The following is a 23,566-nucleotide window of genomic DNA, read 5'->3' as shown; positions in this document are numbered from 1 at the left end:
GAACTCTAAAATTTAAAAACATTTTTTTAAAATAACGCTATATATAATATCAAAAGGTACAAAAAATACAGGATTCAAACTGAAAATATTGCTTTGTTTTAAAAAATTATAAATAACATTTCCTACGCAAATACGGAATTATACTAATTTTTATGACTACAACCGAAAATATAATATTTATCTAATAATTTATCAATTTTATTGCATTTTCATTTTTAAGCATTTTTTGAGTATTTTTTTAATATACGTGTATATCCTCCTATATTTCTCCTCTTGAAGAAAAAAGGAAGAAAGATGAAACTGGTGCAAAAGTTCAGCCATAAAGAACAGGCCTGTAGTATATCAGTACGTATAGAAATACGTATAGAGTTACGGCTGGCTGTTACCATCTAATCAAATCATTCCAACTGGAGAAGAGACTTTAGATTCTCTTATAAAAATAATTAAATGTGTGACACAAATATTCGATTTTTTAATATTGGGAGGTCAGTTTCATTATAATTTACGAGTCATTATAATTTAAAAAGCACTTTGAAAAAAAAAATGATACTAATGAAAAAATACCTTATTATAGTGTTTTAAAAATGTTTTGAAGTATCTATTAACATGAAATAAAAAATAGTGATTTTATTAAAAAAAATTTTAAATAATATTGACCTGACTTTAAGAACATCTTCTCAAGATCAATCAATGTCATCGTCTTCTTTCCCTTTAGTAATCGAGCAACTTTTGTCTGAAACATTTTTGTCTTATTGCCAATTTCTTCACCTCTAGATAAGTTGCCAACAATTTTATCTACGAGATTTTTTCCAGATATCTCATTTATTCATGAGATATCTAGGACATAGCTCATGAATAAAGTTGTCTAGTGATAAAGAAATTGGTTATTAACTCTAAGGATTTTGAGATATTCTAGTGGATTAATTAAAATGGATCATCCTGTATATGAAAACAATAATTAATATATGGAAATTAAAAAAATTTATTTAAATATAACTGCATATAAATTAAATAATTTAATAAATAATTTAATAATTTTATGCTCTTACACTAAAAAAAAATGATATTATGTTTTTAGGGTATTATTTTAATTGAAAATAATTTTGTTAATTTAATAACACCATTAATAAAATAAACACTTATGCTCTTGTTTTAATAAAATTTTGTTTGTTTCATTAATATTGTTGTCAAATCATAAGATTATTTTTAATTAAAATAATGCTGTTGAAATAATATCATTTTTTTTCTGTGTAGCAATATTTCCATTGCGTAAGAAAATGGTCATCTTAAGATTAATAAGTGTACAAGTAAATATGTATACAGATGGCAAATACAAGTGTTGATATAAAAGACTTGTAAAAGATGTACATAAATGTATGTTTAATGTACAGGATGAGGCAAAAGGACTTTTTAGAAAATTTTTAGCGTAAGAATAAGAATAACCTTAAAAAGCCATGATTTTAATAAATGTTATCAAGGTCATAATTCTGAACAATACTGGAAAGGTTTTAACCGTCAGTTGGACACCATAGATAATGCTAGCGACATTGTAACTTTCATGTCTTATAACTCAAACAGTAGTTAATAGAAAAATGTTTTATTATAGTGTTTTGAAAAGTTCTTAAACTACAAGAATATACAATGAAAAATAAGGATTTTCGTTTAAAAAAATCGATTTGATCTTGAACCTTGGCCACGCCACTAAAGTCAAACGGATAAGGTCAGTAAAAAGATCTTCTTAAATCGTATAACTTTTGTTTGAAACACTTTCCTGTAAAACTTATATTTTCCGAGATATTTAGAGGTTCTTTTATTTTTGACTCACCCTGTATAAAATTCTACGTCAAAACTTCAATAGTAAATTATATTAGTGCGATAATGGAAGTTTAGTGCCGTGTGCAACTAGGTATTTAAATTAATGAACTTTATAATATCGGTAATTACCAGTGCACCGTTTTATAGAAAAGTGAGCCCTCTTCTTGAGATATAAATTGTTCATACAAGAATTACATGTTTTATTGCTTAAATCACAATTGATATTTGCTCGTAAGTGGATTTAAGTTACATTATATCTGTATATATAATGAAATAATATTTATATAAAATAATACATATTAATTCAATATTAATTTAATTTATAATTATATAAAATAATATAAAATAAATTTTTATTGTAATTGTGACCTTAAAATATTAATTAAAATTGATATTCGTGCATTAAAATTACAGGGAACTGATTATCATGTGGAAGCTATTAGTATTCTGCACGATCGTGGGCTTTGTGGCTGCCGAGCAGGCTACTTTTAACAATTATAAGGTCATCAGATTTAATGCGACTACACGGAGACAGGCGAAATTGTTTTACGAGTTGACAAAAAATCATGATGGAGTAAGTAGATTTTTCAAGCAGAAAAACAAGTAAAAGTAAATTAATATACCTTGTATAACATCACCGAAAAAAAATTCTGGTTAAAAATGGACGACTCAGGAGATTTTGCTCATTACTTATATATATATTATCTATAAAATTAAAAAAAATAAACCTCATAAAAATAATATAATATACACAAATTTATAAAATTTATCAAATCAACTTTATCTCTCTCTCTCTCTCTCTATAAATTTATTAAATTATTTATTATATTATGTAACACTTAAAAGTTATAAAAACTGACAAATTTGTAAGTAATTTTTTAAACTAAAATTATTATTGCTATTAAATAAATAGTATTAAACATCATTTACAGTTTTCCTACTGGATTGCACCGTTTGCGAATAAACAAGCGGAACTTATGGTAGCTCCGCACAAGCTGCCTGAATTCTATGAAACAATGAAGCAGATGCAAATACCCTATACAGTTTTTATTGAGAATGTTCAGGCATTAATTAATCGGGCAGCTCCCGCGAGAGCATCGTCGACATTTGATTTTAAAAACTATCACACATTAGACGTAATTAACAAGAATCTAGATGACTTGGCGAAACAATATCCCAAAATTGTGCAAACTGTTGTGGGCGGCCAGACTTATGAGGGACGTCAAATCAAAGGCGTCAAAGTTTCCTTTAAAGCTAATAATCCTGGAGTCTTTATTGAGGGTGGTATTCACGCTAGAGAATGGATCTCGGTAGCAACTGTCATGTACATCTTGCATGAATTGTTGAAAAGCGACAATTCAGAGATCAGAGCTCTGGCTGAGAGCCACGATTGGTATATCTTCCCATCGTTCAATCCCGACGGATACGTGTACACGCACACCAAAGTAAATTACATTTTATAATATCACATAGAGCATTCTTTGCTAATTATAAATTAATTATACGAATATTTTTAATTTATTTTAGAACCGATTATGGAGAAAAACACGTAAACAGTATAGTTCCTTCTGTTATGGCAGCGATCCCAACAGAAACTGGGGTTACAAATGGAATAGTAAGAATTTGTATTATGTTAGAAAACTGTTCCATGTAATAGTAAAAAATTAAATATTATCTAATAAAAAGTCGAAATTAATTTATAGATTTTGGAAATTAGCGCGATGATTTTTAGTATTATTTATAAACATATATTTATATACAATTTGATATTATCAGCTGGAGGCTCTAGCAATTCTGCATGTTCCGAAACCTATGCTGGAAATGCACCATTCTCCGAAATTGAGACAAAGACCATGTCCAAATATATCGATTCTATTTCCGGCAAATTGTACGCATATATCGCGTTCCATAGTTACTCGCAACTGTTGTTGTTCCCGTATGGTCACACAACGGCTCACCTTGATAACTATAACGACTTGGTAAGTATAGTAATTTTAATTATAGAGTACTCAAATGTAAACTATAATTCAATAATTAGTCCAAGGATAGATGTAAGTCAGCCAATACGAGCCAACACAGGTCAGGCGTGTGAAATCGTATACTTTATTCTTGAGAAAAATTGACAAACGTTTCAACCCTTTCAATTGCGTCTTTCTCAGTGTAAAAATAAAAATATTCAATAATTAGTAAAAAAAATGAAAGAAACCAATGTTATTGGATATTTGTATATTTAAATGGAATAAAGTTTCTAAAGAAGATCGATAAAAGTTTATTTTTAGTGCAGAGATCATTGCGAGTATTTGAGAGTGGGTTAACCAATAGCCCAAAATATTTTTTCTTGAGAAATATATAAAAGGAAGAAAATATGTTGGAACTCCAGTGTATTGAAAATAAAACAAATTATATTAAAAATTAATATGACTTAAATTACTGGTTTCTTTTATTTTTTGTATAATTATTGAATTATAATTTTAATTTGAGAGCGCTTCTCTCTTTCTCTCTCTCTCTCAAGTAAAATAAATATAATTTTGAAATTCATTATACGTAAAATTCATAATAGAAAAATTCATAATAAAATAATTATGTATTATAGGGAATAGTATTAAAACAATCAGTTTTTCTGTAATTATCAGTACTATCTTCATTAGTGAGACAGTATTATCAACTGAATTATGAGTAAATGCAAATAATTGGATATACAATATATAATTATCAATTTGCAATCCGTTGATAGCACAGTGTTTTCGGGTGAATTTCCGATTTCGACGTTACAGTCCACCGAGGCAGTGCCGTAAGAATATTAGAATTTATCGACACGTACATTATTTATTATTGTTGCATAAATTATTTTAGATAAAAACGTAATTATTTATAAGAAGTATTTTAAACATCGTGCATTATTCCAAAAAATTTTAATAATTATTTGTAGAAATAATAGAACATAACCAAATTTATATCTTTATATATTTATATTATTATTTATATTATATTTGTATTATTTACATTATTTCTATGATTTTCAGTATGATATTGGTGTGAAAACGGCGACAGCTCTTGAAAAGAAATATGGAACTCATTATACGGTCGGAAATGTTGCGGAGACAATATGTACGTAAAAAATTTCGTTAATTTTGTCTTCTCTTTCTTTTTCTCATCCTCTATCTATCGATCCACCTATCAATCTGTCTTGTCATATCTAGATACGTTTTAGTTTCTCGAACGGTTTATCGTTGACAATTTTTTACTTCTATTATACTTAAAACGTTGTAAAATTGATATAATTATTACAATCTTAAATTAAGATAATTTTATATAAAAATATGGTTCTTTAAGCTTACTCTTTTTGTAAAATTGTTTTCAGATGTGGCATCCGGAGGTTCTATGGATTGGGTTAAAGGAACTTATGGTACACCTATCACCTACACTTATGAGTTACGTGATACAGGTCGTTACGGTTTTTTGTTGCCAGCTGATCAAATTATTCCGACTGGAGAAGAGATTATGGATTCTCTTGTGACCATGTTTAAAGAAGCAAAAGCACGTGGATATCCCAAAAAAACTAGAAAAATTGAAGCTAACTAAGTTTCATATAAATATTATTATTGATGGCATATTTTTGTGTTTGACGATTTGCTAACTCTTTTTCAATATCTGTAATCTATAATACAATAATATCATGGTACGTAATGTTTTGAATTAAAAATGATACGTTTAATGATACGTAATGTTTTGAATTAAAAATTAATGATTTGTAATTTAATCAGTTAAATTATTATTGAATTCTTAGTAATATAATGTTGGCTGCTAAGTATCATTTGTAAAATTTGTTCTTATTTAATATATCGTTGATTTGTTATTTGATTTTACATCCGAAGAACAATCTCATAAAATGATGGGATTGGTTGTATATTTTTCTGGGGATTATTGCTAGATAATCAATATTTTTGGCAATAATCGCTTTATGTCATGTATTATTAAATGAAAAAAACCGTATGATTCTATTTACGTAAAATAAATTGCAACATGTTATAAATAAATGTAAATACACAGTTGGAAAAATTGTGTTGAATTTAACATAAATTGCATGTCCCAAACGGTCCACTCAAACTTTTAAATTAATTTTACACAAGATGAATATATTAGAAGGTAACACTAAATATTATGTAAGAGAATAAGTACAAAGAAAGATAACGTCGACATAATTTGTAAACAAATTGTGAAAACATATTTTTTGTCAGAAAATTAATGGTATGTTAAATTAACACGGATTTTATTCATTTGTCTTAGAATTTACGTTTAAAACACATTATTTTTATGTTACTTGTTTATTTACTCATAAATTGTGTATTTTTGACACTAAAAAACATTGAATATCAATTTCACAAAAAATCTTTAAATAACATAATCACATTATGTTAAATTAACACTCGAATATGTTAAAAAATTCAACACAAACTGTTAACACAAATGTGACTGGACCGTTTCCAACACAAATACACAAATTTTTTTACTGTGTAGATTGTAGTATTTATCATAAATTGTACGATAATAAAAATAATGAATAATAAAAAACATGTATCTAAAGATAAAAAGGCCATCGATTGAGATCGGCGAGGATGATGGAGAGTAATCTATAAGGTCTTTGCAACATAATCTATAAGGTCGATACAAGTTATAAAAGAGCATTTTTTTCATATCTATCGGTGGAGGCGGGAAAGTTGAATATCCTTACATCAAGAACACAACCAGTGTAATGAATGCTCTTGGAATATTATTACACCGAAAGTAAACTGTTTTCTAAGATAGAAACAAAGAACATGGTCGAGTATATCAAGTCTGTTTCTAACAAATTCTATACATATATTTTATAAGAAATTATATTAGAAAAGATATATACTTAAAAAATATTAATAATAAAAAAAAATATTTCTAAAAATAATATAACAGTTATATAGCCTATTATCTTTGCATTATCATCATATATGCATAAATGAGATATATGGAAACACACATATCATTTAATAAATTATATATATATGTAATAGTTTTTATTATTACAATTTTTGGATTCAAATATTTCTACACATTTAATTACCTATATATAATTAACATGTAATAAAATTAATAATTAATAATTATTACATACAAGTATAAATTTAAACATGCTTTTTATATTGAATGTGTCTCATAACTTAACAATTTCATAAATTTTACATTTTATTCTGAAAATTATTGTATACAAAAATTATAAAATTATCTGAATTAATTTAATCAGTCATTTTACTGTACCAATTTCCTTGTCATTGCTTTCAAATCTTTTTTCGAAATCTTTCCTGAAGCGGTATATGGAAAACTGTCCAAAAATATAACGCCTCCACGTAGTTTGCATTGATCTTCCATGTTCTTTGCCACAAAGTCAATCAATTCCTGTTCTGTTACCTATATAAAAAAAATTAAACTAGTGTAAGAAAGGTTCTAATACATAACGATTTCTTATTTCGAATTAAAAAATATTGTATAAATAATGACATTTACTCAATATACACAATATTTGATTGTTTAATTTGATTTATTATAAAATAAAAGAAATAAAATTTTATATGTTGATTTTATATACTTAAAATATTAAAAATTTTAATATAATAATGTGAAACATTTTTTATGTTTTTTTAATTATATCTCTAAAACAAATATTTTTATTAAAATTGTATCCTATTTATTTGATTTTTAAAGAGATATTCTGGAATATGCAAAATTAGTTTGCAGTTATTTGATCAGAGTGAATTTATTTTGTAAATTTTTTTATTTATGATCCATTATATTTCCAGCAAAAAAATTGAACCTTGGCGTCAGGCCTCTTGATGATATAAGCAAGAGGGTGCTCATCGTCTAATGTATGAGGGACTCCTATTATTGCAGCTTCTGACACTGCTGGATGTGATAGTAACATATTTTCGACTTCTCCGGGAGAAATATGATATCCTCTATACTTCATAAGTTCTTTTATTCTATCTATAATGAATAATTCTCCATCACCGTCTATATAACCGATATCACCCGAATGCAGCCATCCTACAAATATTCCAAGAATTTATTTTTATGTAATTTGATTTTTATGTAATTTGGTAAAGATATTATTAAATATAATCTTTTGAATTTAATATAAAACACAAAATTTACATAGTAATATCTTGTAAGATAAATGTAAATTGTTTTAAGACATTTTGCACGTACTAAGTAACAATCCTAAATAATAATTATTTTGACAGAAAAAATATCTTTACCTTCATTATCAATGGTATTCTTTGTTGCCTCGGGATTTCTATAATAACCAGTCATTAAACTTGGAACTTTCATCCATACTTCTCCTGATTGATTCGGACCAAGTACTTTCCCGCTTTCTGGATCAACGATTTTCATTTGCACATTCTCGGCTAGGACTCCGCAAGATCCATTTTTATGATGTGGTTGCTGTATCGTTACAACACTACCGGTTTCCGTCATTCCTAGAATAAGAAATATAATGAAAATTCTATAACGCATATTAATATAATTTATGGCACTATAATGTTATTTACCGTAACATTGCAATATTTGAACCTGCGGTAAAATACTCCTTAGATCTTCCTGCACTTTTGTCTTAAGTAATGAACCACCGCATTTTATAACTTTCAAAGATGATAATGAATATTTCCGTATGTATTCGGATCTGAGAAATCGCTTCAACAAGTTCGTGCCAAAGAAAACAACTTGTATCTAGATAGCAACATAATTTATATTTTATCGTCGTATTATGTCCAGAAAATCAATTATAACATAATGAGTAAATAAACGATTGTAATACATTCTTTTTTTCAGTTACAATTTGCATTTATCTTGCAAGATATTAATATATAACTTGCTATATTAATTTGATAAAATGCAATTTGTAACCTTTAAACGTACGACAAAGCATTGCTGATATTATAATTATTAGTATAATAATTTTTACCGCAAGTTAATACGGTAAATTATCACCTAAAATACAACATTATAATTTGCTTTAAAGAAATAGACTCAATGTTATTATAGGAGTTCTCGAAGAGTAAATGTGTTATCATTGTGATTACTTGTAAAACTTAGCTGTCACAGAAAATCTGTAATTACCAGTGCTATAACATATTTTAGTTATCACATTTTTAAAATAGGATGTATAAAAAAATTTAATTTGTTTACTTTAATTATTTGATAAAGGAAGCTTCCATACATAAAACAAATAATATTACTTTGTATTTTTCGATTAATCGACAAGTCATTTTCTCGTCAAATTCTGGATAGATAATTGCTTTGGTGCTTTGCATAATTCCATTGAGGTTCAGCATTAGTCCACTCAACCAAAAAAGAGGAGAGAACCAAAGTGATGGCACGTTGGTTATGTGTATCCAATGGTGTTGCATTACAGTTAACATAGCATAGTTAGACAATTCGACGCCCTTTGGCATCCCTGTAGTGCCCGACGAATGCATAATGCACGCTGTCTTTTTGATGTCATCGAGCTCAATGTAATGAAAATTTATTATTTCTGCATCGTTACAATTTCTCAAGATATCAGAAAATGAAACCGCATCGACATGTTTGCCGAAAGTTACTATCATGGGATTGCAATTCTGCTTCTTTATTGCGTTTAAAATGACATTTATAGATTTCTCGCTACAAAAGATTATCTTCGGCGTCATTAGTTGCAAAAAGTACAGTGCAGTTTCTGATAACAAATACAACAAATAGGTAGTTCATACATAATAAAAAGATAAACGCAACGTTAAATAATACTGTACAGTTTAATTATGTCCAGTTAACAAAATAGATAAAATTGAATTGTTGTTATTGAAAACGTTATTTACAATTAATTAATCTAATAGAATGTAATATGTGAGAACATACTTGATAATTACAAAAGAACTTACGTAAACTCATGTTTTCGTTCCACGGATTGAAGATCGCATTGATATAAGCTGCCGAAAGACAGGGCACAAAAGTATTAAGATGATTATCAGTGCATACACTAATAACGTCGCCAGATTTGATTCCTTGTTTTTGCAACCACAAAGCGCATCTCACAGCTCTATTTTGCATCTCCGCGTATGTGACTGTTTCTTCAGTACGTGCATCCAACTGCATAGTAGTATTATACAAAATTTTCAAAAATCGCAAAAAATGAACTATATTGCAAAGACATTAATTTCACAATTGAAAAAATTGTTTATAATTCAGGAACATATATTTTTTATCAAAACTATATATAGCAAATTATATAAAATTTAAGTATTATATATCTACAATTATTTATACTTAAGTAACTTTTGTTCAAATTTTATTTTTCTACAAGTTAATTTCTCTCTTAGAAAATCATTATTAATATCTGCTGAAATAATTTTAGGGTATTTATTTATTTATTTATCATCACTTTTTTTATAAATAAGATTTAGAACAATATAGTTTCAACAAAAACAGTATTGTATAGAACTAACTTCGCAATTATTTTAAATTTTAGTTTTTTACTCACGCGTGCAATTTTATCCCCATTGCTTTTAATGGTAATCCAAATCAATTCTCCTAAACTTTTGTAATTATTCAAATTATGCTTTATCTGTCCTTTGTAAACACTGTTTTCCATGGTAAAAGTCTAGATGTAACAGATAGGTATAACTATTTTAATTGTATACCGCAATACCTTTGTGCTGTCTTTAATTTATACGGTTTATAGCACTCATATATTTACTATTTTGTAAAGATAGCATAAAAAACTTAATGACGTCAAAATTATCAAGCTTGCTTAGCACTTATCTTTAACTTATTCTCAACCATGTCACTAGAAATATACGAATGTCAGATCGTAAATGTAGATTCTTGAATATAATTAAAAAATGTCACTCTACAATACAGGATAAATAAAGCGTTTTATAACTGTTCTAAATAAATTATAACTGTTCTAAACTAATTGAAAGCAACTACTACTATACATATGTATTATATGTACATACATATAGAAATACATATAGAAGGTGCGTATGTGTTTGTGTATGTTGGGGAAGATGGGGTGAAATGCACATATGAAAAAATTAAGTGATTTTTCTTCCGAAATAAATTTTAATTAAAATGAGACTGACAATATATTGGTTACTATCAATTATTTTCATTATTCACTAATTTTTCTTAGTAGAATTCTCTAAAAGCATTATTCTTATTTATTGATAGAAATTAAATCTGCAAATTGTTTCACCAATAAATTTTATTATAAAAAAAATGACGGTTTTACTACTTTTTATGTAATCTTTTACCTTTACTTGATTATATGATTGCTGATTTCATTGTAAAACTTAGTCACATGGAACATAACGGAAAAAACATAATAGCACCAATAATCTTGAGAACAACTGCCAGTCATTTAAAAGTAAGAACTGAATTATGATGGAATAAAATATAACACTATTTTGAGCGTTCATCTTCTTAAAACAGATGTATGTATACAACAATTATCGACATGTATATCGTTATTTATAATATGAATTTAACAAAAAGCTCGTGTAATTCATTAAATATCCAGCTTTGACCGTTATAGGCTTTAATATTTTTACTTATTGTGTATTCACATTACGGTCTTAATAAAATCATTTATTATTGTCAATAATTTATAAAATACTTGTGATCAATAATAGGTATTAAAAAGTAGCTACTAACAATAAGATATTATTACTATACGCAGCTGCCTTACAATTAGTAAATTATTGTAAACATCAATACATAAATGAAACACATGATAGATTATCATATTTATTTATAAAACATATTTAAATTTATAGAAAATGCACAGTACCTTCAAGAAATATCAAAGTATTCGTATATAATAAATAGAAAGCTCAAAATTTAAATAAAAATTAATATTAATGAAGATTTCGTGAATAAAAAAACTTTTTAAATATATAAAGATTATTTTTTTCTGATGAACATTTACCAAACAAGGAAGCACTTATGAACGTTGTTAGAAACTAACTGTGAGCATTTATTGGCCACTCATCGCATACGTATCTATTTCTAGATATCTATAAAACATTCTCCCTCTATCACTAACGACGTTGTCTGCAAGCAATGCACAAATGAACATTGCTGCATCATTGTTATTAACATTTGTAATTTTAGTATCCTTGAATTACTTGTAGTTTTTAAGTAAGTTTTACAAACAAGTTAATATAGAAATTTTGACTAACTCTAAATATTACACAATGTACAAATATTAATGTTTTAAATATTTTATTACTGTAAAATATTTTAAAATTTATCTAAAATTCTTATTGTTATTTAAAATATTTGAGTTGCAATAATCTGTCATAATATTATTATAAATTAGGGAAGGTCTTGAAATCAATTCCGACATTTAGTAAATTGGCGAATGGTTATTAAACATAATAATCTGTATTTTAAAGAATAAATGTCGATGATTCTGAATAAAGTTATACATAAAACTATCTTTGTATGTAAAAACTGAAGAATGGCTTAGAATTTTGTTGATAATCTATTATATGTTCTAAATTAAATAAAAATCATTAAATATTACGTCAGAAATATTAATCTTTGTCTATATATTAACTACAAAGTATTTGATGATACACTACGACTATTTGCTACTTGATAAGATTACTTTGATAAAAGAAAATATCTCTTACGTAAATATGTTTTATATTCTGGCATGAAAATGTAGAGACAGGTTTTCTCTATTACATTAATACAATTTAGAAAAAACATATAACATACAATACAGGCAATAAGGAGTCAACGCTGGTTATCAATTAGCGCAATTCTTCTTAATATTAAAAATATAAAAAAGCAGTAGATAATATGGCTCAACAATTTCAAAATAAAGAGAGTACTTTAGAAGGGCTACGAACCAAAAACAATTCTTCAATATATGTTTGTCTTAACAAATATTTCGACCTCTTAATCGAATCATTCTCAGTATTAGTATTTAAAGTCTATAAATCTTGAAACATAATTCCGGAAATCAGTTCATTAAACACACTCAATGTTAATATTTTAATTCTATATAATGCAAATCATAATTACGCAAGTACAGCCATCAGACGCATTTCGCAGTTATGTGTAAAATTCTTTCTTCTTACAGATCACTTAATTAGTCCTTAAGTGTAACATAATGTTGTATAATTTTAGAAGTAATAAAAAATGCAGAAATAATATGCACCCTGTTCATCTTAATTCCAGTAAATTATACGTCCTGTAGTTACAAAGCAACAACTTATTCTATATAAAATAGTTTGAATAAATTATTTAAACTAGCAAACATGCGATTTTTAGTCAACAATTTAAAACGAAGAAATAAAAGTTTATTGTATGTATGTCACTAATAAACTTTCAATATCATATAACCTTTCAAAGTGAATATTATTACCAAATTGAATATTATGCTCTTCTTTTGTGAAATTGGATGCTGAGACAAAAAATTCAAAAATCTTCCCGAAAACGTTGGTTTTTGATACCAGTCAAATATCAATGAGTTATTTTTTTTTAAATTACGGTTGTGTCCAAAAAATTGATAGAATTATCACCCAATTCCAAAGTGAATTGTAACCTTGGATGGAATAAATTGAATTTTTCGAGAATAGAATCGATTTTAGAATTTGGTAAACAAAGAACGATATCGTCTACATATCTATAATAAAATGGTATATGATATTGAATATTGCTCGACACATTAATACAATTTTATTCATTATAACAATCAGTTGTTTAAAAAGTCGAATATATTAAAGGTGTAAAAAATATATAATCTGATTTACCTTGTTGCCAGAATATAGTGATATAATATAATGTACACAATACTTTTGCTTGCAAATATTGATATCCGGTATATAATGAAAAAGAATAGATAATGTTGATTGCAATGGAAAAGATTCCATAACTATAAAGATTTTATTTACTGCGCGAAAATTATTCTCTCAAATGAATGAATAGACAATTGATTAATGAGAGACTAATTGTAAACATTGTTAAAAACTGATTACATGCATCATTGATTATTTACCACGTATGTAGAAATATTTACGATATCCTTCCTTTACAAATGATGTATCTCGACGAATTCTTCAAATCATAAACTTGCTGCATCATTATTAGATCAATCAATAATATTCCTTATTCAACATTCTCTAGTACTTATCTTGGGAAAAATATTTTTAAAATATTCTTAATATTCAAAACGAAATGCGTCTACTTTGTTATATTTTTCAATATAATAAATTAAATATTGCGGGTTTGTTTTGGCTCTCTCTTCTCTCTTAAGAATAATAGGCCTTCTACAATATAAGCCGCAAGTCAGAACGTCAGAAGTCTTAACCAGTCTTAACCAAGTCATTCAAGTTGGCTATTGGCCAACTTCACCGATTATGACTTAAGATCGCTTAGAACTTCTGACTTGCGGCTTATTGTAGAAGGCCTATAAGACTTTGGAGTGGGAGTACTGATTAGAAGAAGTTATATATTAGATACGACGAAAGTGTCTCTCTTTTCTCATAAACATAAAATACAGGTTTTATACCTAAAGATTGACTGAAATGATTTGCACTTGCAGTGGTGCAATAGAATTATTTAACAATGCAACAAGTGCGTGATTACCTCCAAATTACTTTCAACTGACCTGTTTTGTTATTATTTTTAACTAACTTTGTTCACTGATTCTTATTAACTTTTAAATATTTCTTACTGATTCTCTATTTAAGGTAAATCAGATTGTACATTTTTTACATCTTTAATATTTTCGACTTTTTAAACAATTGATTGTAATTATAATAAATAAAACTGTATTAATGCGATAGAGAAAACCTGTCTCTACATTCTCGTGCTAGAAACGATACTATATTCTGTAATAAATGGAACTTGAACTTGTTACATTGTATCCAGCTTATTTATTTATTAAATATAAAACGTAAAGAATAAAAATATAAGCGATATAAACATTGAATAATTTAGTGTGGACAAATATATTCTTTATTTAATTTATTAATTTGATACAATTCTCATGCCTTGATTTCATCTGAACGTCTGACCAATAATTATTGCTGAGAATAATTCAAACAGGAATCGAAAAATGATTTGCCTCTTGTTTTTATCTTTTTTTATCGTAATATTCGTATGATCTAAGTAAAACTTAGAAAAAAAGTATCTATTATCTAAGAAAGATATTTTATTGTGATAACTTTTACCTTATTTCTTTTGCCATAAATATATAAACGCAATGCAAACTTGCTTCTTCTGCCAATAAATCCCAGTTTGCCATACTGATTTTCGCTGACTCCTGCAATTAGGCAATCATATGTACGTATATCTTCTTTATTGCAGAATTTGATGGGACTTTAAGCTCTTAATTGAGTCCATAACATATGCTTCAAAATTTAGAAAGTTACTTTTTAAAAATAATTCTTTGCCATTACTTGTTACTAAGTAAAAAAAAAACTATAATTATCATTAATAATACTTTAGAAGCTTTCACAGACATTTTCTTCAGAGGTGACAAAAAGTTTGCGGGTTATCGTCGTATCATGATACAAAGTTAATGTCAATGTTTTGTAAACTTTGCTGTTCATTTCATCAGAGTAAGGAGCACATTAATATTAGAACGCACTGATAAATTTAGTTATCAATTTTTAATAACTCGTTCTTAAAAAAGAAAAATAACAATTAGATCGATGTTAATTAGATACGTCGATAGACGTATTTAGCAGTTAGTTAATTATAAATCAAGTGCGCACAGTTAAAGTTTAAGTACGAAATATTCTGTAATCTTGCATTTTAATAGTTTTGAGAAAACATAGCGTGATTGTAGCTATACAGACTCGAATGCTTTTAAATGGTTGTAACCACTTTTAATGCTGTTTCACTCGATTTCAGTTTACACGTACATCGAATATGATCTAAATCTAAATGTTACTTTTTTTTTAATTTTTATTGCACCCATCTAAATATTTGAAAACTTCTCATATTTTTTTTAATGTTGAAAAATATTTTCTATTTTGAATCTGACCATTAGTTTTCAATTTTATACTCAGCAAAATATTTAAAAAGATCCCAAAACTCAGAGATAGGCTGTGTACATAATAAGATCTGGTTATTTTATGCCTTTATTTTTTTATTTTCTTTCTTTATACATTTTTGAATATTGTTCATAATAGATTACAAATATCTAAAAAAATAATTTTGTTACGTTAATTTTTACTCATTTTTCAATTAGAAAAGACTTAAGTATACACAGTACAATATACCCAATAAAAAAAGAAGATTATATCTGTTAATTAAAATAAAACTATTTTTATATATAAAAAGGAAAGGTATTTTCTGCTTATTTATGAAATTACTAATAATTCATATTTATAATACATATCATTTTGAAATAATGCACAATTATGCACACATAGAAATTTTATGTTATTATAAAATTATTTATTTTTATTATATGTATATATATTATTTATTATTTTAAATTAATTTATCACTGTGCTTCATTGCCATTGCTTTCAAATCTTTTTTCGCAATTTTTCCTGTACTTGAATATGGAAATTTACTCAGGAATATCACTCCTCCACGTAGTTTACAATGATCCATCATATTCTTTGCTACAAAGTCTATTAATTCTTGTTCTATCACCTGTACAAAGAAAATTAAACCAATGCTAGAAAGATCATTTTAATATATAAAAAAAATTATTTTTTATTAAAAATAATAATTTCTTATTTTACATAAAAATGTAATGTATAAACGTAATGATATTCTCTCAATATATGCAATAATGTTTAATTTAATTTACTATTTAATAAAGGAAATAGAAACTTATATGTTGGTTATATATATATATTTATTTATTTAAAATATTAAAAAACATATTAATGTGGTAATTTTACTATTGTCTTTAATTTGTTTTTAATTTAATTATTTCATTGTGTCTCTAAAACAATACCTTTACTTCTATAGAAGACATTCTATTTATTAGATTTTTCTAGAAATATCTCGGACTATGCTAAATCAGTTTGCAATTATCAAATAGATTTCATTTAGTAAATTTTTGTTCTACACTATTCCGTTATATTTTTATTTAAAGAAATTTAACCTTAGCGCCAGGTTGCTTTATTATAAAAGCAAGTGGATGTTCGTCATCTATAGCATGAGGTATTCCTATTACTACAACTTCTGATACTGCTGGATGCGATATCAAGACATTCTCGATTTCTCTGGGAGAGATTTGATATCCTCTGTACTTTATGAGATCCTTTATTCTGTTTACAATAAACATTTCTCCATCTTCATCTATATAACCGATGTCACCGGAATGTATCCAACCTAAAAATAATTAATATAATTATATTAACATATTATAATTAATATAATTATATTATTATAATTATTATGATAGAAGGAATCTGTTTACCATCCTTATCAATTGTATTTTTTGTTGCCTCGGGATTTTTGTAATAACCAGTCATTATAGATGGTAGTTTCAGGCATATTTCTCCTGACTGATTCGAATTAAGTACTTTTCCGGTTTCTGGATCTATGACTTTTATTTGTCCATTCTTGACTATTGCCCCGCAAGATCCGTTTTTGTGATTCGGTAGTTGTATTGTCATAGTAGTACCGACTTCCGTCATCCCTAGGAACATAAAGTATACGAACAAAATTTTTTACAATAAATAAATATGCATTACTAGGGAATTTTATTTTATATATTCCAGCTCATTTTAATATCTTATTGCATTAATAATGTTTACCATAACATTGCAATATTTGAACATGTGGCAAAAGATGCCTCAATTCTTCTTGCACTTTTGGCCTAATTGATGCACCACCGAATATTACAGCTTTCAAAGATGATAATGGATATTTCTGTATGTAATCTGATTGGTGTAAACGATTCATCATGTTCGTACCAAGGAACACAATTTCTATCTAAATAGTAAAATAATAATTTATCCTTTTACTATATTATGTCGAGATATGATATAAAATTTAATTGCATTTAAATATAAAACTATTTATAAAATTTACAATATTAATAAGTAAATATTATTTTTATTTAATTATTTAATATCTATTATCACTAAATGTAGAAATGAATAAAAAAAGTAATTTGTTATTTACAACACTAGTAGATATGAGATTATGATACATTCTTTTTAGTTTTACAGTTAGCATTTATTTTGATTCGAAAATTTAACATTAATTCATTATTCATTAAAATGCTTGTAATTATTAATGGTACGACAAATACAAGCAGAAAATTAAGAGCATCGTATTATAATAAATTTTAAATTTTATTGTAATAACTCTATTATAATTATTATTATGCAATAAATTGACTCAATTTTATCACAGAAATTACGAATAATTAAAGCAAATATTGTAATTGTTTATAAAACCTATCTATAGTGTTTAGATAAGCGTGATAACGTATCTTATTGTAGTTACTCTTTTTAAAATAAAAAATCAAAAAATTAAAATTCTTTTTACTTTAATTATTCGATATAAAAAAAACTTTCCACAGATAAAATAATATTACTTTGTATTTCTGGATTAATCGGCAAGTCATCTCCTCGTCAAATTCTGGATAGATAATTGCTTTGGTGCTTTGTATGATTCCGCTAAAGTTCATCAATATCCCAGTAATCCAATAAATAGTAGAGAACCAAAGTGATGGCACGTCGGTCAAGTTTATTTCATATTGAAGGCTGATAAATAACATAGCGTAGTTAGACAGTTCGACACCCTTTGGCATCCCTGTAGTACCCGACGAATGCATGATGCACGCTGTCTTTTTAATGTTATCGAGCTCGATGTAATGGAAATTAGTCACTTCCACATCGTTGCAATTTTTCAGGATATCGGAGAATGAAACTGCGTCGACATGCTTACCAAAAACCACTACCGTAGCATTGCAATTCTGCTTCTTTACCGCGCTCAAAATGATATTTACAGATTTCTCGCTACAGAAGATCATCTTTGGCATCATCAGTTGCAAAAAGTACAATGCAGTTTCTGATATAACAAATAGCTCATAAATAATAAAAAATAAACACTAAATAATATGATTAAATTATATTTAATTAACACAAAATAAATAAAATTGAATTATTATTATTAGAAAAGCATTATTTTTAATGCCCTCTAATTTAACGAATATTTGATAATAATTATCGCTCAAAATAACTTACGCAAGTCCATGTTTTCATTCCATGGATTGAAAATAGCGTTGATATAAGTTGCCGAAAGGCAGGGCACGATAGAATTAAGATGATTGCCTGTACACATACTGATAACATCGCCAGATTTTATTCCTTTTTTTTGTAGCCACAAGGCGCATCTCACAACTTTATTTTGCAACTCCGCGTATGTGACCGTTTCTTCAGTGCGGGCGTCCAACTGCATAGTATTATTATAAAAATGTTTCAAAAAATTTTAGTTATGTTGCAGAGTTATTAGACTTGCAATTAAAAGAACAATTTATAATTTTGAAGTATCGATTTTTTATCAGTACTATTATATAATATATACATATATATATATATATATATATATAACAAATTTAGATAAAATTTAAGTATTATTTTTCTACAATATTTATTTGTACTCTTAGTTTTTAAGTAACTTCATTTAAAGTTTTAATGTCTTACAAATGAATTCTTCTTTTAAAAACGTCTGTTAAATTATATTCAGATAATGTACCGAAATAATAGTTTCAACGTATTTATCTAATTGTGAGAACTACCTTTTAATAAGATTTTAAGATAATATTTTTCTTTAGTAATATATTAAAGACAAATAAAACAAATTGTTACTGATGTTAGGACTGATTCCGCAATTATTCCAAATTATAATTTTTTACTTACTTGTGCGATTTTATCCCCATGGCTTTTAATGGTAATCCATATTAATTCTCCTAAACTTTTATAATTACTCAACTTATGCTGCGCTTGCTCTTCGTAAACGTTTTCCATTGTGAAAATCTGGATACAACAAATTATATCCAATTTGAACTATTTTTAATTATATTTATAGCTGATTTTACTTAATGTATTGTTAATTTAACAAAAATATAATAAAGTTAAATAATATAACTTAGAACGATGTATTAAATTTGACTTAAATTTAGTTTATTATCTTGATTTTTATTTGATTTAATTGTTATTCACTGTTAGTTATTAAATGAGCAATGGTAAACTACGTTCACATTAATGTGCAGTTATAATTACATTAATGTGAACGTTGCTTCTTTAATATCTAACAGTGCATGAAAAATGTTGTGATAAGCAATTCAATTGCTTATCACAACACTTTTATCCTATATGTTTACAGATTTATATGCCCAACAAAAAAATATTATATATACATATATGGACATATTTTATATACATATAATTATATATAATTGTTTATAAAATATGTCAATTTTTTATATAATTATATACAATTTTATATAATTTTATATAATTATATATGAAACATTTTTTATCGGGTGTTTTACAACAATCATACATTTACGGCCTTTTCAATGTAATAATCATAGAGACATGATAGATCATATTTATATATAAAAGAGATTTAAACTTGTAAAGAATACACAGTATGTTCGACAAATATAAAAGTATCCGTATATAATGGAATAGAAACCTCAAAATTGAATAAATTCGATTGTAAGAAGAAGATCCCGTATTTGATGAATAAGAAAATTTTTTTCACTACGCAAAGTTAATCCTTTCCGATGTACATTCAGCAGACAAATGATAAATAAAACATTTATGAACGTTATTAAAAGCTAACTGCAAGTATTTACCGATTATTTATTGCGCATGTCTCTAGATATCTATGACATCCCTCCATCAAAAAACGCTAAGCCTACACAAAATGTGCTCATCATCAAATGTACAGCGTCATTTCGTTTTATTATATTAGGAGTATATGTGTATATAAGAAATATTAGAATATAATATTCTTTATTCAGGATTTTGTGATATTAAATATAAAAAAATTCTTAAGTAAATAATTGGATGTATCTATCTTTAATGTGATATTTGACCTATTTTCTATGCCAGAATTTCACAACAAATCTTAATGAGTGTTGTGTACTTTACTTTAAGCACCTATATAAGTACATTTACAAGTACTAGAAAAATAAAATACCTAGGTACAGATACCTTAAATGTACCTAGGTATAAGTTTTTATTTATTAATTACTTTTATTTATTAACATATAAAATTTCGGAATAAATAGGCATTTATAATTTCATGTATCCACACATAATATTTATATATTATACGTATTTTATATATACATGCATAAATATTCTATGTGAGTGAATTTAACATGTACAATAAGATAAAGTAACACTTATAAAGCTATTAATTAATTTTAAATTAAGTAATTAAATACTTAATGAGAACCGAACACTGGGTGTACATGTGTGATAAATTTATTCCATAATTATCAAAGTACAAAGATAAACGTTTCAATCCTACTTCGAATCCTTCTCAATATCGCTAATTAAACTTAAACTAACTTAGAGATCTTAACTGTATTAGTCATGTTTCGTTCGAGCTGCGATCAACATGCGTTTTTTAATTTGATACTTTTTAGTGAATATTGATTGTAATTAGTTGATCCATTGTTGAGACGAATTCCTTCTATGTCTTGGGGTCACTAGTTTTATTGTTAATGTGAAACTTGTTCAATAGAAATATTTATGAGATAATTTTAATGTTTCGAATAGATTATAACATCAAATCTGCTAATCTGATGATTTTTTCTTTGTCATGAAGGGATTGATATTTTAAATTTGTTTTGCTGAAGATGGTTCCAAAGTGAACTCTAAAACGTACTATTTTTGGAATAAAGATTCTATTTTTAGATTGAGCAATTAAGATTGCGTATTAATTACCACACTGACTCTCATTCGCTCTGTTTTTGGAGTGTTTTTGTTGATGAATTTGGAAGAAGATTACATTATTATTCTTTAGAGATCTAAAACGTACTATTTTTGAAATAAAGATTCTATTTTTAGATTGAGCAATTAAGATTGCGTATTAATTACCACACTGACTCTCATTCGCTCTGTTTTTTGGAGTTTTTTTGTTGATGAATTTGGAAGAAGATTACATTATCCGTAAGATTACATTATTACTCTTTAGAGATCTTAAGTTATACTAACATATTAACCAAATTTTGCGAACATATATGTATCTTGTATTGTAGATGTGATAAGATTTTGTTGTCCTAGCATATTTTCATTATAATTGTGACAAAATATTAAATATCGCATTAGACAAACATATGTAATAACTAATAGCTTTTAAAATATCGGACTTATATACATGTCAAACCGCATAGATTATCACGATCCTTGAATTTGCTTTGTTATCATTATAATTACCAGGTTAACTATGACAAATTATTAAACACCAAATTGAACAGACATATAATAAACAATTAAATAATAAATAATGCCTCTGTGATATTTAACATAATATATATACAATATAAAGATTTAACAGATATTTACTGTTACAAAGAGAAAATAATACAAAATATCTGTACCTTTTTACACATAAAACTAGTTGTACAGAACATATTTCTTCAATAAAATTAACATTTATAATATATTAAATCAACACACATATTTTATTTATTTATTCTTAGAATTTATGTTTTAAAACTACCAAAATATAATTTAAATCGGACTCTTAAACTTTACAATAAATAACAATAAAATTAAGGCTAATGAGAGTCAGTGCGGTAAAAAGGTGCGCATAAGTATTAATTCATGTATACTTCCAATTAGTAAATGATGTATATCTTTATTCCAAAATCTTGAACGTTTCCACTCTCTTTGGAGAGTGTTTCACTATCATTAGCAAGTTACACATAATTAAAAATTCATGTTGATTGAACGATCTGTCCTTGTTGAGTCACTATCAGGTTCCCAAGACTGAAGTGGAATCTCAAACAACCGTCAACCCTGTCATGAAGCTTTGGTAATAAAATTCTCTATTCCATAAATTAATCATAATAAGAACACATATCATCTTATGCACACTTAGCACGATTAATTTATGGAGTAGAGAATTTTATTACTTCTCTTTCTCTCATAACAGGGTTGACGGTTGTTTGAGATTCCACTTCAATCTTGGGAACCTGATAGTGACTCAACAAAGATCGTTCAACCAACATGGATTTTTAATTATGTGTAACTGCTGATGATGACTCCAAAGAGAGTGAAAACGTTCAAGATTTCGAAATAAAGATATACATCATTTACCAATTGGAAGTATATATGAATTAATACTTATGCGCACCTTTTCCGTGCTGACTCTCATTAGCCTTAATTTTACTGTTATTTATTTTAAAACTACATTATTTTAAAACTACATTATTTTGTTTTATTGTTATTTGTTTACTTACCTATAAAGTATGTTATTTTAACACCGAGAAATGTTGAATTTTAATTTAACACAAAATATTTAAATAACACAATCATATTATGTTAAATTAAAATTCGGATATGTTAAAAATTCAACACAAAATTTTAACAAGGATTTGAGTGGATCGTTTTTAGTACAAAATGTTGATAATTATGCATTATAACGGACCACCCTCCGATGACCTTGACCTTGACACATGTTGTCAAGGTCGTGACCCTGAGTGACCTCCAACAAGTTTTAACCG

The 23,566-nt window shown here is 26.6% G+C and overlaps 2 protein-coding genes across 2 annotated transcripts in view; one reads left to right on the top strand and one right to left on the bottom strand.

The window, feature by feature from the left end:
* Positions 1-1,959: 1,959 nt before the first annotated feature.
* Positions 1,960-5,419, top strand: LOC108765609 (zinc carboxypeptidase-like). The gene is made up of 7 exons (XM_018514399.1): positions 1,960-2,046; positions 2,230-2,389; positions 2,748-3,260; positions 3,343-3,430; positions 3,592-3,794; positions 4,839-4,923; positions 5,177-5,419. Exons 2-7 carry the CDS (start codon positions 2,243-2,245, stop codon positions 5,395-5,397), a joined length of 1,257 nt encoding a protein of 418 aa, XP_018369901.1. The 5' UTR covers positions 1,960-2,046; positions 2,230-2,242; the 3' UTR covers positions 5,398-5,419.
* Positions 5,420-7,062: 1,643 nt separating this feature from the next.
* LOC108765630 (uncharacterized) overlaps positions 7,063-23,566 on the bottom strand; it is a 36,192-nt gene continuing 19,688 nt past the window's right edge. The window contains exons 14-20 of the mRNA XM_018514428.1: positions 19,737-19,853; positions 19,062-19,269; positions 18,410-18,885; positions 17,622-17,799; positions 8,100-8,321; positions 7,658-7,887; positions 7,063-7,254 (exon numbers count right to left, since the gene is read on the bottom strand). Of these exons, the coding sequence (XP_018369930.1) occupies positions 7,096-7,254; positions 7,658-7,887; positions 8,100-8,321; positions 17,622-17,799; positions 18,410-18,885; positions 19,062-19,269; positions 19,737-19,853 (1,590 nt within the window). The 3' untranslated portion in view covers positions 7,063-7,095. The remainder of the gene's footprint in view (positions 7,255-7,657; positions 7,888-8,099; positions 8,322-17,621; positions 17,800-18,409; positions 18,886-19,061; positions 19,270-19,736; positions 19,854-23,566) is intronic.

This window comes from Trachymyrmex cornetzi, unplaced genomic scaffold (genome assembly GCF_001594075.2).
Source record: "Trachymyrmex cornetzi isolate Tcor2-1 unplaced genomic scaffold, Tcor1.1 scaffold503, whole genome shotgun sequence".
In the NCBI taxonomy this organism is placed as follows: domain Eukaryota; kingdom Metazoa; phylum Arthropoda; class Insecta; order Hymenoptera; family Formicidae; genus Trachymyrmex; species Trachymyrmex cornetzi.
The sequence above is the reverse complement of the archived record's forward strand: the minus strand, read 5'-3'. Positions and strand labels throughout refer to the sequence as shown.

Excerpts from the sequence above, each read along its gene's own strand:
- LOC108765609 (XM_018514399.1), top strand. The coding sequence starts at position 2,243 with ATGTGGAAGCTATTAGTATTCTGCACGATCGTGGGCTTTGTGGCTGCC. Across the intron at positions 3,261-3,342 it reads ACGTGTACACGCACACCAAA|AACCGATTATGGAGAAAAAC; the intron begins GTAAATTACATT and ends AATTTATTTTAG. Across the intron at positions 3,431-3,591 it reads CTGGGGTTACAAATGGAATA|CTGGAGGCTCTAGCAATTCT; the intron begins GTAAGAATTTGT and ends TGATATTATCAG.